Source organism: Heterodontus francisci, chromosome 22 (assembly GCF_036365525.1).
Source record: "Heterodontus francisci isolate sHetFra1 chromosome 22, sHetFra1.hap1, whole genome shotgun sequence".
Lineage (NCBI taxonomy): Eukaryota > Metazoa > Chordata > Chondrichthyes > Heterodontiformes > Heterodontidae > Heterodontus > Heterodontus francisci.
Window position 1 is genome coordinate 65,332,989 of NC_090392.1, and position 14,071 is coordinate 65,347,059.

At 41.7% G+C, this 14,071-nt stretch overlaps 1 protein-coding gene across 7 annotated transcripts in view; it reads left to right on the forward strand.

Annotated features, from left to right (window-relative positions):
* LOC137381396 (neural cell adhesion molecule 1-like) overlaps positions 1-14,071 on the forward strand; it is a 538,973-nt gene that overhangs the window by 457,540 nt on the left and 67,362 nt on the right. For all 7 annotated transcript variants that reach the window (XM_068053931.1, XM_068053932.1, XM_068053933.1 and 4 more), the window contains one exon: positions 12,423-12,547. In XM_068053931.1, the coding sequence (XP_067910032.1) occupies positions 12,423-12,547 (125 nt within the window). The remainder of the gene's footprint in view (positions 1-12,422; positions 12,548-14,071) is intronic.

Here is a 14,071-nt window from a genome sequence, read left to right on the forward strand (position 1 = left end):
GTCACAGGCTTCAGATAGATCACGTTGAGGGATAGTTTCCCTTTGTCATAATCACAAAGGATATTATTTGTGACTTTGATAAGGAGCTGTTTCAATTCTGTGGCAAGGGTGGAAACCTAATTGGAGGGATTCAAACATGGAGTTCTGGGAAAGTTGGCACAAATTTGGGAGGCAACAACACGTTCAAGAACTTTGAAGAGGATGGGAGGTTGGAGATGGGAAGGTAATTTGCAAGGACGGAGGGGTGATGTCGGAAGATTTGAAGTGGAGATGGACAGAACCTGAGGGAAATGAACCGTTAACAATGTCAGCCAATGTGGGAGCCAGAATGGGAAGTTACGTGGTCAGTAGTGGGAATAGGGTCGAAAGAGCTGGAGGTGGGTCTCATGGACAAGATGAGCTAGGAGACGGCATGAGGGGAGATAGAAGAGAAACTAGAGCAAGATATAAGTTCAGGACTAGAGCAGGGGGCAAGTCTTAGATTAAGCCTAGTGGGCTAGGGGAAGGAAGTGGCAGAGGCAGCTGATTGGATGGTGACAAAGAAATCCATGAGCTCCTCACATTTGTTGTTGGAGGTGAGGGACAGGGGTTTAAGAAGATGGTGAATGGCTTGTTGTAGAGAAAATAAGTCAGGGGTTACCTTTGCATTCCTGGATGATCCTGGAATAGTAAGCAGTTTTCTTTGCAGACAAGAGCAGGACCGGAGAGTGCTTTATGTCTTTCAGCCAGATCTAATGGTGAATGGCTAATCCAGTTATCCGTCACATCCGTTTAAGTCTACGTCCCTTGGACTTAAGGGAGTGAAGATGAGGGCCGTACCAAGAAAGTGATTCTAAATTTACACTCATTTCACCTAAGAAAATGCCTCAGATCTGATAAGATCTGCTCCTTGAAAGGCTGAGCAAGTTTGTTCTGAGTAGCTGAGCATTATAGAAGGTCATCCTTTGATCCATAGTCTATGCTCAATTAGCTGATCTTAGAATAGGTTTTAGTGGTATTACAAGAAGCCACAGATGACCCTAGATTAGAGAGGGCAAGTTTCTCCAGATATCCTGCTCCTGGTCAACAATTCTTGCTGATGGTGTATGTGTGTCCATGATTTAAGATGTCAAGAATTGCCTTGGTTGTGGTGTCCTCTCCTGTGAATTGGGTGAGTTCCTGTAGGGGCCCTGGTACCTGTTGAATTACATCTAATAAGGAGGGGAGGAGAGAAAATTGGTGAGAAAACCAATGCAGGTTCAAGATGGAACCAGAGCAGTGACTGAGTTTGCTACTTGTCGCTACAGAATCACCAGTTATTTATAACTTACAGGAACCCAACAAACAATATTACAGTTTAAGTAACTTCCTTACAAGTGTTGATAACTTTTCTCCAGCTAATCAGGACTCTACACAAGATTTCATATTCAAAAATTCAATTTTTGTTTTAGTTCTTTTTCACAATGACAGTTAAGGATTTATTTTGCACAATAACTGGAATCACTTAAATATGGAAGATGGAATTAACCCCAAAGACAATTGACTGGTATGCTTAGTTTGTGAAAAGTAATTTCAAAGGCTTTGGAAAATAGAGAACCTATTTTACTACAAAACATGACTTTATTTCACAGTGCGGTTATGACTTGAAATTTAATGCAGCAAATATTAATCTAATTTCTGTTTTAGTGCAATAGCACAATATTAACATTACCTTTCTTTTAGTAAAGAAAATATTAATCCAACTTTTGTAATGCAGCATTAATACCATTTTATTTCAAGATAGAAGACTATCAATGCAACTTTTATTTTGATGCAGCACTAATACCATTTTTATTTCAAGATAACAGAATATTAATGCAACTTTATTTTAATATAGCAAAATGTGCTTGAGTGCCACCTATTACTACCTACTTAAAAATCATTCAGGAAACCATTGATCACTTGTTTAGGTTCTTAAAATACGAAGTTGTGGAAGCAACACTGGAGTCGACACAATTTCTTTTGTCTCTTTTAAACTTGTCCACCCACATATTTGTGTTCAATAATTCCACTCAAATTTCAGAAATTGATCCTTTACTCTCTCAATAGACTTCTGCGAGGCATGTCTGCAGGACCTGACTGCCGAGGGATTGTTACGGTTGCCTATTAGCATATTGTGTGCCCCGTAATGTTTCAGGCTGCAGCAAAACTGAAACTCCCATTGCAGTTTTTTTAAAACCTTTTCCACATCATCTCACGTTCATACCACAAAATTGCTGAATTGTTGCCCTAGCATCATGCTATGTAAGGGAATAAAATTTATGTCTGTACGCACATTTTCCATTTGTAGTTTTCCTGAATCAAATGGAAATAGCTTGTGCTAAAAAAATATGAAATTCCGACATTGTTGTGAACTTTGTAATGTTGAAATTCACAACATGTGATGGAAGTCTACTTAGAAGGTGTTTGTGAAAAGAGGTGCTACTGTTTGTATTTGTAAACCTGCAGAGTTTCCTCTGAATTATGATTGTGTGGGGAGAGCACAGACAGGTCCTTCCTGGAAGAAACTGTTATTCCATTTTGAGCAGTTTTACTGAGGAGAATGATCAAGCTTTGCCTGATACTAATTGCGTTTCTATAACAAAATGCTTTGCATTTAAAAAAAAATTGTTAACAACTAAACATTCTCATTTACAATTACAGCCAGAGGAAATACTGCTGATCTGTGTTGCCACCAGAGAGTTTGATTTTAAATATCCCAACGTCCCATTTGTATTTTAATGTTTTTGGTTTGATTTTGGTTTATTCAGTCTGTAACTCTATTCCTGCCCATGTTTACATCAGCTTTAATTTTGTATTTTTCATGTGCTCTCCTCCACTTTCCTTTCAACCAATCATGTACGTGCGTATCATGTGACTTTGTCATGTGGCTTGCATGGTGCTGATGATGTCGTCCACGCTGGTGAACAGAAGGTAAAATCTTTGTTCTGATTGGTTGAATAAATTGAACACACTGAACACGTTTCTTAAAAAGGTTCAATATGGTTGAGCGTTACAGATATTTTATAATTGCCTGATGAAAATACATATTCATGTATTTACTAAAATGTTGCAGAACAAATCATCTGTTTCAAAAACAAATGCTATGGTATCAAACTAAATGGTAGAGGCATAAAAGGCAAAATGGAAAAATGTTCAATTGAATCAGCCAACCACTTGTAATCTATAAAGGCATTAACCAATTGCTTATATATAATAATATATATAATAAATTAAGGCATTAGTTTATTTAGCTTCCATTCAATTAATAGAGTTTAACTGTTAAAACGCCATCAATCAGTTTCCTTTCTGCGCTGCTGTCCTTCAGCAGCTCCTCCCCCTGTTTGATACATCAAGGATTAATCTGGTCCCATCTGTAATGTGACTGTGTCAACCTTACAAGCTTTTGCAACTGTTTTTTAACTAATAGAATGACAGTTTATTTCTCAAACTGCTCTTACCATTAAAATAGATATTTGGAGCAGAAGAAATAGAATCTTTTTAAATAGAAAAGCAAAATGAACAATGTTTTAAATAGGTAAAGTAAATTATATTGAGGTTAGTAAGTAAAAACATAAAGATCTTGGATGGAGAGACAGTAGGAATGAATGGGGGTGCAACTGGTGAGCAAAGAGTAACAATGCAAGTACAGGCGTTTAAATGGTTTTGTTTCTATTTAAATTATATTTTAGTGATTCCATCAAAGGCTTGGAGAATTTATCCAGCAGCCAAACCATGCATTCTTGCAGAGACTTGGATTTGATCTGGTCTCTGCCGTCTTGCATCATCTCAGCCCTGGTGGTGTAGGAGCCTTACTTTGGTGCTAAATTTTCACCACAGAGGCAGGAAACATGGGGCTGGATTTTCAAACAGGAACTGAAAAATGGGGGCTGGCTCCGGGTTCCAACCCTGTACATTGGGATTTTCAAATTTTCACAGCGGACAGGCTCCCGAAGCTGATGGGCCAGTGGGAGACCCTCCAACACTCAGTGTTCAGCAGCCTCACCGGCAAGGTGGGAGCTGCTGCTCTGAAGATGGAGAAGCCGAACGAGAAGGTCAGGTTTATGTTTTAAAAAGCCACAGCTGCCTGGCCATGATCCTGATGGAACAACTCCCCCTGGGGATGGCCAGAGGCTGCAGCTGTGACCCGGTGGCCATTACACTTCCGGAGGTTTGGGGGTGGGTTGGGGATGGGAGGGGGGAGTCCCTCGTGGCCCAGGCTGATGTGGGCTGCCTGCATTGCCGATTAGAAATTCCAAACAGCGTGGGAACGATGCCTTAATATGTCGGCACAGAGGCCAGCGGTGCCAAATTGCGCACCTGGACGCCTTTGACCTCAAACGGCTTTAAAAATCCAGCCCAGGAGCTGAGTTTGTTTTCGGGTCAGAAACCCGCCTTTGGTGAGAAACTATTTTAAGTTAACATTTTGACAGGGTGAACACTCAATTAATGTGGAGATTGGTTTCCTGTCACCGTGGAGCCAATGGAGGGGTGGGAATGGAGGTGGGTCAGATGAAATGTGGGACTCATTTAGACACCCACTGGCAGCCATCACTGAGGCTGCTTGTTGTCTTGAGGGAGAAATCTACGGTTAGTGCCAAAGCCTTCCTTTCACTTCACCAGAGGGAAGCGAGATGTTGCAGGAGGCCTGGAACCCAGGGCAGTGTAGCCCCTTGCTTCTTCGATGCCCACCTGGATCTAATGCTGGGGGGAAAGGAAGGAGGTCCTCTTCCAGGAGGGTGGCAGGCATAGGCCACCTCATGATGTAGCAGGGGCTCCTTTCTGTTCAGCGTCATCTCCCTCCTCTCACAGCATCTGTTCCTGCTGCTCCCCTGATGAGCTGTCTCCTTCCAGGGCCTCACTGTCCTCAATGACCACATCTCTCTCTGGAGGGCAGTGTTATGGAGAGAACAGCAGACCACCACAATGACTGAGACCCATGCAGGAGGTTATCAGAGGGTGCCACCCGACTGATCCAGGCACCAGAATCACATCTTCAGAAGCCCAATGGCCTGTTCAGTGGTTGGCCTGCTGACCATTAGTTGCAACTCCTTTGTGCCTCTGTCTTGGGCTCCTGTAGAGGGGTCTGTGGCCATCTCTTCAAGTGATATCCCTTTGTCCCCTCGGATCCATCCACACACTTTGGGGGTTGATGTGAAGTTCTGGACTGGCAGAGGATGAACGAGACATGGCAACTGCCAGGAATGTGATTGCACACATAGAGGAAGCTGTTGTGGTCACAGACCAGTTGGATTTTGAGGGAGTGGAAGCCCTTCCTGTTGATGCATCTCACTGGCTGGCCAATTGGGTGCAATCGATGTCCTGCACCTTGGGGAATCTAGCGATGGAGGTGAAACCCAATGCCCTCTGACCCTGCGAGGCTCTGTCTGTCATTAAATGAATGTGCTGTCCAGCTCTGGCAAAGAGGGCATCAGTGACCTGCCAGATGCAAAGGTGTACAGCCATTATTGAGATGCCACTAAGGTCAGCAGCTGATCCTTGGAAGGAGCCAGAAGCAAAGAGGTTCAAGGCCACAGTGACTTTTACAGCTGCTGGCAGGGCATGGTGACCAGTGCTGCAAAATGCGAGGCCTTTGGCTATGAGGGCACAGATGATCTGCCTGAAGAGTATCAATCTCCTGCAGCACTGGTTCTCAGTCATCTCCATCTTCAGTGGTAGATCCTGTATTGAAGGTTTGGCCCCTGTTGCCTTCCTGCCCCTCTTTCCTCTCTCGTGCCCTCCTGATGCTGGGGGTTCTGCCCTTCCTGTGGAGGATGTTGCCCCTTATCGCCACTGGGCCCAAAATCTGATAGTTGTGCCCCCATTGCCAGCTGGAGCCTTCCTTCTGGGCAGGTGGCCACCCAGTTGTCCTTGGCAGTCTTTCCCCCTGCTCTTCTGCCCCTGCAATGCCAGGGGAGGTGTTGATCTCATTCCAAGCATGGGTGCTCAGTGCCCACTCTCTCTGCCATCTGTGCAGTGCCAAGGGCACCCCTTTACCAAATGCCTTGCTCTTTGCACTACTGACCCTCTTATGGGGCCGGGCTGATGCGCTGGGGCAGCCAGAAATGGCTGCCCAGTTTTTACCTGTCTCCCTTCAGCTTGGGTCAGTTTTAGAAGGCGGGGGTAAACTGCCACCCCTTTAAAAATGCCTTGACATGTTCTTAAGCTTTTAAACAGTGTTAATTGGCCTCATTTGGAGGGGGATTGGGATTCCTGTCCTGATCTCCCTTCCCCCACCCCTCTCCCCCCACGCTGTCCTGGTGACTATTGCCAGCGCCTTGAAATTGACACACCGTCCAGTGTCGGCATTTTCAGACCCCCCCCCCCCCCCCCACCCCACACCTCCATTCCTGACTGCGGGAGTTGGGGTGGTGAGGGTTGCCCAAACATTCAGCCCTTGATCACTGGTCCTGGATAAATGAGAGGACACTTTGACCACTGTGCAGTGAGCTTTGATGGAAGTATGTGTGCGAGCATTAGATACGGATAGAATCAGGCTTGGTCATGATGCTCCCTCGCCGCCCACCTATGTTGAATAGTTTATTGACACTCTCAATATAAGGGCTCACAGATGAAGAACTGTACCCCAGAGAGGACTCAGTGGGCTGAATTTTACCAGCCCCTCGACATTGGGGCTGGTGGTGGGGGGGACCCGTAAAATATTTGCGGGACCGACCCACCACGACCCCCAACGCCAAGTAAGACGCGCCGCATTTTACCGGCTGTGATGAGGCCTTGATGCAGCCCCCCACCGCCAAGCAGTGGGGCTTTCATTTAAATATTAAAATTAATTAAGATAAGATGCTAATCAATTTACATGGACCCGGTGGCCATCCCACGCCAATTTTACGGTCACCAGCTGCAACTCGTGCGCCTTCAGAACTCTGCACGAAGTTGCACGTCAAGACATTAGTGGGAAGGGAGGAGGACTGAAATGATCAGGGTGGGAGGAGGAAGCGGGAGAAACCTTTTTATTGGCTGTGGGGATGGTGGGAAGGGGTTGAAGGGCAAATGTGACGAAGTTGGGGAAAGTTCGGGGTGGGAAAAAATTTATTGTCACGCTAAAACAACCATTTTGGGGGGGGGGGTGCGTTTGTGAAAGGGCCTCCAGCTTTTGATTTTTTTCATATGCATTAACATTAATTTCTCTTTTAAAAAATTCTAATTTTGCTCAGGGCTCTAAGTCCTTTAAAAATGGCGCTGGTGCCTGTGTGGTGGTGCCAGACGCCATTGCCGGGTCTGAAGATCATCCCCCTCCATTTAAATAAGCCCCCGCGTGAAATATTGCGGGGGCTCAGCGGTGGAGCTTTCATGTTGGACGGCCGCCGAGTTCAAAGCGCGCTGACGCAATGTGTGGCGGGCTAATAAAATTCAGCCCTGTATCTTCAACAGAGAGAAAAGTGTCAGACTATTTTCGTTTAGTTGACAGTTAATATTCTAGTTACAGAAACATCTGACATTTAAGCAGCTCATATTGCTGTATTATTAGTGTTTCTTTCATTCTCACATCACAAACTGATATGCTCAGAGACAGGAGTTTTCTGGGACTGATTGGCAGTGCAAGGTCTAATGTAACACTGTAATTTTTTTGCCACCTAACCTAGTCTTATTAAAAAAAAAATCCTCCCTTAAACAGTTGAATTACATTTGATGTATAAAAACTGTTGGAAAATTAGGTTCAATAAGGAGTATTGACTTTGTTTTGTTATCTACTTTACCTTAAAATGCTAAAGTAGATTTAGATCATTGATATAGTTTGTCAAGAATTAACTTTAGTGCTGTTTTTGATTTTCTAAATTCTTCTTGATTTTGGTATTGATGGATTTATAATAAAAGAGTACAAAAATAAAAAAAAGTGCTTAAATAGTAAACAACTAAAGTTAAATATTACGACGTAAAAATAAGTTTCAATCTTATTGCCATTTTAAGCAAATGCAATTAAAATACTATAAAAATCAAGGTCATCATCATGATAATTAGACTAATGTGGACTTAATGTCTTGTTAAACTAAGTTTAGAGATATGTCACCCCTGTAAGAGGGTGCTGAAAAAGTCAACACATTTTGAAGCTAGATGTTAGGACACTTTACAGTTGATGCCCATGTTATTAGGTTTAAAAAAAGAAGCAAATCGATAAATTGAACCTAATAAGATTTCTGCCCTGCCGACTGCTTTGTGTTTGCACAAAAAATAAATTTCACTCTTGTTGTCATTTCAAGCAAATTGTTAGTCCTATGTTGTTTGTACTTTCACAAAAAAAAAACAAAATGAAGCTGTGTGCTGGTGCCAAATATACAGGGTTAAAAATCTGTGATACATTAATATTACTAACACTAACACCTGCCTTAAGCTGTACAAACATTTGACAAGCAAATATTTTTTTTCTGCAGTGCTTCCCTGCTAAAAATAAAAATCATTCTTATTGTTTCCTAACTATAATTCCCGTACAGTCATTAACCATGATAGAAGGTTGCGTTGGGTTCTGTTTCTTAATTGTTTTTTTGGTTTTTTTTTAAAGAGGGAAGCTTCTAGGCAGGTTAGAACACAGATCAAGACTAACACTTGTAACTCACAAGCATTACTGCATGTGCGCAAGTAGTTTTATTCCCCTCCTGAAGCCTATTGGGCGACATCCAGAAGGATAAAAAGAGGCTGAGATTTGTATTTCACCCCCCCATGCATGCCATTGGTGTAGTGGATGCAGCTGGTTTTGCCATGGGTTTTTCACCTGTTTGTCTTTCACTTCTTCCATTCTCATTTATTCAGTTACAACTGAATAGTTTTCTTGCACTCAGCAAACAATACGCAACACTTTTTCATCTAGGCATTGTCTTTGAAGTTTTTAGTACCATTTACACTTGGTATGAAGGCAGGATGGAAAGGATACAAAAACAAAATTCTGCGGATGCTGGGAATCTGAAATAAAATGCTGGAAAAACTCAGCAGATCTGGCAACATCTGTGGTGAGAGAAACAGAGTTCACATTTCAGGTCTGTGACCTGTGGAATGGATGACTCTTTGAACTTTATTACATGTGTCATGGTGCTTTGATGTGGCTTGGTGTCAAATTAAATGCTACTCCCTGAGAAAAATTAGACATTCCTCTAGGTAAAATATCCCATTCTCATTCTATAGATTAATGAATTAGACCTTTCCCACTGCTATTGGATATATTTCATTGGCCAGAGAATGGGATTTGGTAAAACCAGCAGAATGCCAAACCAAGATTATTTGCTCAAAATCTCTGCATTAAGCAAAGAGTTATTGGTGAATATAAGAAGACACTTGGTGTAAATGGGACTGTCACATGCATGCTAACTGAGTCTCTTTCTTCATTTAGAGGCTGAAAATCATGTAGTTACATAATCCATGCCAATATGATGTACGGAAAATTGTTGCATGACTGAGCATGATTTGTGTTGGTGTTTCTTTCTTCTTTAACTTCTTTATTTTGCCCAGAAAAGGAGTAAACCTGCACTTAGTGATTGGATTGTGTAGAACTGTCGTACCATTTGGAATCAGCCTTCACAAGGAGCAACTGTTTTTCTGTTTCTTCCTTTTGGAATGTCACTAACCTGTTAAGTTACAGCAGAACTCCATTTATTTGGATTGCAAAACTATTCTATGATAAGTTAACCAGTATGGGTTCATAGCTTCAAATGAATATAATCATGAAAGTGTAATATTTTGATTACCCTTGATAGTCTAACTTAAGTTAGACACTAACAACAGAGTGAATGTTTGGTGGTGACTCTTATACTGGAGACTCAGTGAAGTCAGAATAGCTTTATAGTCTTTTTTTATTTAATGCGCTCTTAAATGATACTATTTATTGTAGTGTCCTGCACATTCTTTATATAGTACAACCGGCAAATAACATTTATTGAAAACAGTGACTGTACAAATAGTTTTATCTAATATCATTAGATGGATAAGTGGTGAATAAAGTTATGACTGGAGCTTGTACAGAAATGATTATATAATTCTCAGTAAATGTTACAGCATTAGATTTGTATCCCCATCTCTCCCACCTCTAGAATGCTGTTCCACTGACTAGCTACTACTGCATTCTCCCCTCCCTTTCACCTTTCCCATTGTCAGCTGTGTCCTTAGCCATCAAGGCTCCGTGCCCTGAACCTCTCCACCTTTCTATCCTCCTTTGACCCTCCTTAAAACCTACTTCCTACTCCTGATAATACCCCTTCCTTTGGCTCAGTCTCATTTTCTTGATTCTGCCTCTATGGGATGGTTATCTACAGATATTTAAATGGAAGTAGCTGGCACTGCCAGGCTGGCAAAGGCTGATTCAATCTCCATCATGTCTGTATTTCAGTTGCTAAGCTGTGGTGAGGTATTTAGGAAAAACCAGGAGCTTTACCTTGAGTAAGAAAGAATAGGAGGGTCACCAGCAGTATGCCAGTTCCATTCCCCTTCTCTCCCCACCAACGCCCCCCCACCCCCCCCCCCCCCCCCAATACTGGTCATTGCAGGAAGGATTCAATAGAGGCCACGGACAAGGTCACTTTTGTATGTTAGAGAGCAGTTGATTTGTGTTCTTGGAAAACTAAGGAATAGGAAAAAAATCAGAGCAGGTTTACCATCAAAATAATACATGGAACTACAATCTATCTCCATTTCAGTGCATAAAGCTATCAAGTTGTCACTTAAGCATTTATTTTTTAAATTTATGTTGCAAGGATCTTCATAACAACTGGTCTCCTTACAAGAGCCACCACTCCACATAACTGACCTGTTAGAGCAGAACTGCATTATTTATTTATTTAATACTTTATCATTTTAATGTAATGCATCATGCAAACTGGAGCTCTGAAGGATAATTTATAAATTAAAAATGTAGCATTCAGTTTCCTCTCGCATTCACTAGCCATATCTGATAACTTATTGATGCTTTCCCATCCTATCGGGTTTCCGAGACACTGGAGATTAGCTGCTGCTTTTGATCAATCTCTCACAGTAGTGATATGTTTAGCACCAAACTTCAGAAATGTCTGCATTTTTAAACCAAAAAAAACAGGTTTTCTTTCTTTTATTTCAATTTACTTTGCAGTCAGGTGGAAATTTTGGTATCTCAAGCGCTGATGCCCAGAGATTAATTTTGCCTTCCTAGATTTTAATCTGATTTCATAAGAGTTGAGAGAGGACATTTTTCAAGATTTCATTGTTCCCCCTCTGAAATATAACACTTAAAATGAATTTTACTCAGATATATCAAATTATACATTTATCATTCAGCATGGGTGGCACAGTGGTGCAGTGGTTAGCACCGCAGCCTCACAGCTCCAGGGACCCGGGTTCGATTCTGGGTACTGCCTGTGTGGAGTTTGCAAGTTCTCCCTGTGTCTGCATGGGTTTTCCCCGGGTGCTCCAGTTTCCTCCCAAAGCCAAAGACTTGCAGGTGATAGGTAAATTGGCCATTGTAAATTGCCCCTAGTGTAGGTAGGTGATAGGGAATAAGGGATTACTGTAGAGTTAGTATAAATGGGTGGTTGTTGGTTGGCACAGACTCGGTGGGCCGAAGGGCCTGTTTGGGCCTGTTTCTGTGCTGTGTCTCTAAATAAATTTTTAAAAAAAAATTTTATGTTTTTGGGCCGTTGGTTTTTTTTCCTGGCTCATTCATTTTATTATTCAAATCCTAAATGCTGTCTCTGATACCTGCACTATATTATAAAGCAAAAATATAAGCAGTATTCTTTTCCTGACTTTGATCAAAAATAGTAGCATAAACATCCAGAGACCAATGATCAGAGTAATCTCTGCAGATAGCCTAGCAGTACCAGGATGTTGCAGCAAAACTTTCTATGATCTGCTATTACCTAATAGCCTGCTTTTTTTAATTTAGATTATATACGACAATAAACCAAAAGTATGACCTTTTCAATGATTAACAGCCATCATTTACAACTTTGAACAGCTCATCTTAGAGCCTTTGCATGTAGCTTTCGAGCAGATGAGTGTGTGTGGGTGGCAGTTTCATGTCAGAATCTGCTCAGACAATATATTACTAGCTGTGAATTGCATAATTCAGTGTCAAGTACTTTTCAAACTTAGCAAGTTGGAACTTGAAAACTGAAATTTATCTTGACAGTTTTGAATATTTTTAATTCAATTAAAATCTCCAAGCATGGCATTGTCTGAAGTGCAATTACTTTCCTTATACCTGAGTAACTAAGTAAACCAATTACTACAACGCAGCAAACACTATCATTACAAATCACTTAAATGCAGTTCTGTTCTCAGTAAGTTATTTGAATGCAAAACTTTTTTTTTTGCAAGACATTGTCTAAAAAAAATTATTAATCAACATAAAGCTAATGATGTCTAATGAGTAAATGCAGTGATGTTATTAGATAAGAACATTTGGATTATTGGATAAGAAATATGCTGTTACCAACATTAACTTGTAGGAGAACCAAGTCCACCAAAACTTGAAGGAAAAGTACTTGGAAATGGAAATGTCTTCAAAGTAAACTGGATCAAGCAGGATGATGGTGGCTCCCCTATCCGACATTACCTGGTCAGATACAAAGCTGTAAGTACAGAGATATACATATAATAATGTCACACCAAAATATTACAGGCAAATGTATCAATCTATTATGTTATTTTGCAATAACGTTAGAAATTTCCTGCATAAAGCTGACTATAAATTAGATTTATTTTTCAAACACCTTATAAAAGTGACTGGAAGCCAGAGAAAATATGCAGGAATAGAAACTTTCCTACAATTTGAGTGAAAGAGTGCTGTAATCAATGTTTGTTGTATCAGAGAACATTGGATTGGGTTCAGTATATCTCATCATGTAATCTCCGTGTACAATTACAACCATCTAACAGATGAGGAAAAAAATCAGGTAGACACATTGGGGTAAATGTTCAGCTTGCTACCTAATGCCACTGGCATTGCATACCAATCATCTATTATAGAAGCCATCTGATTTTCATTACCATAGAAATCAGTGGTAATGAGCACCAGGTAATTTCTAGAATGAGCTGATCCACACTTCCCATTTTACATGCAGGCACAAGTTGAAAGTTTACCCTATTGTTCAATTGAAATTGGCATTTTCCACTTAAATTGGCATCATTATTCTGTCAAGATTATGTGCTGAAGTTTCTGCATGACTACATACCTTCTGATTCATAAGCACGGATTCTATCATGGAGTCAAGGCTGAGACAAATAATGCTGTCTGAAAAGGTGTTTTTAGAAAGCTTACAGAACTTCTTAAAACCAATATTTTTAATTTTACTTAATCTTAAATACCAATTTCTGCAGGCATTACCCTCCTTAACATTACTCCCAGCCCACTGGGATCTATCACACTGAACAACTATTCCTCTGCCTTCAGTAGATCTATGGGCTGAATTTTACCAGCCCCTCGATGCCGTGGATCGCGGTGGGGGGGCCGGTAAAATTCTGCGGGGAGAGGCCTGCCTTGACCCCCAATGTCGAGAAGGGCCTGCCGCATATTACCAGTGGCGGGGGAACCTCGGTGCGGCCCCCCCACCGCTGCTTGGCGGGGCCTTCATCTAAATATTTAAATTAACACAAATTAGATGTAAATGAACTTACCTGATGGCGGCGGCCATCCAATGTTGATTTTACAGCCGCTGATCGCACCTCGCGCGCCTTCCTGTGTTCCAAGACGAGAACCTGGTGGGGAGGGGGGAAGAATAAAATTCTCAGGGCGGGAGGGGTTGGGGGCGGGGAGGAGCGGGGAAAACCATTTTTATTGGCTGTGGGGATGGTGGGAAGGGGTTGTGGGTCAAAGAGAACAAATGTCAGTGGGGGAATGTTCAGGAGATCAATAAAAGTTTATTATGGGGTGCGAGGGCAATTTATATATAAATTACCCACTGGTGGGGTGGGAGATGGGATTTAGAGTTGAAATAAAATTTTATTTTTATTTCCCGAAGAGCAGGACCTTTAAATATTAAAATGTTACTGAAGGGCTTGGAGCACATTAAAAATGGCGCCTGCGCGGTGGCGCTGTTGCCCGGGACGCAGTGGTCGCCCCCTCTACATCATCAGGGGCGGCCGCACCACGCCCTCT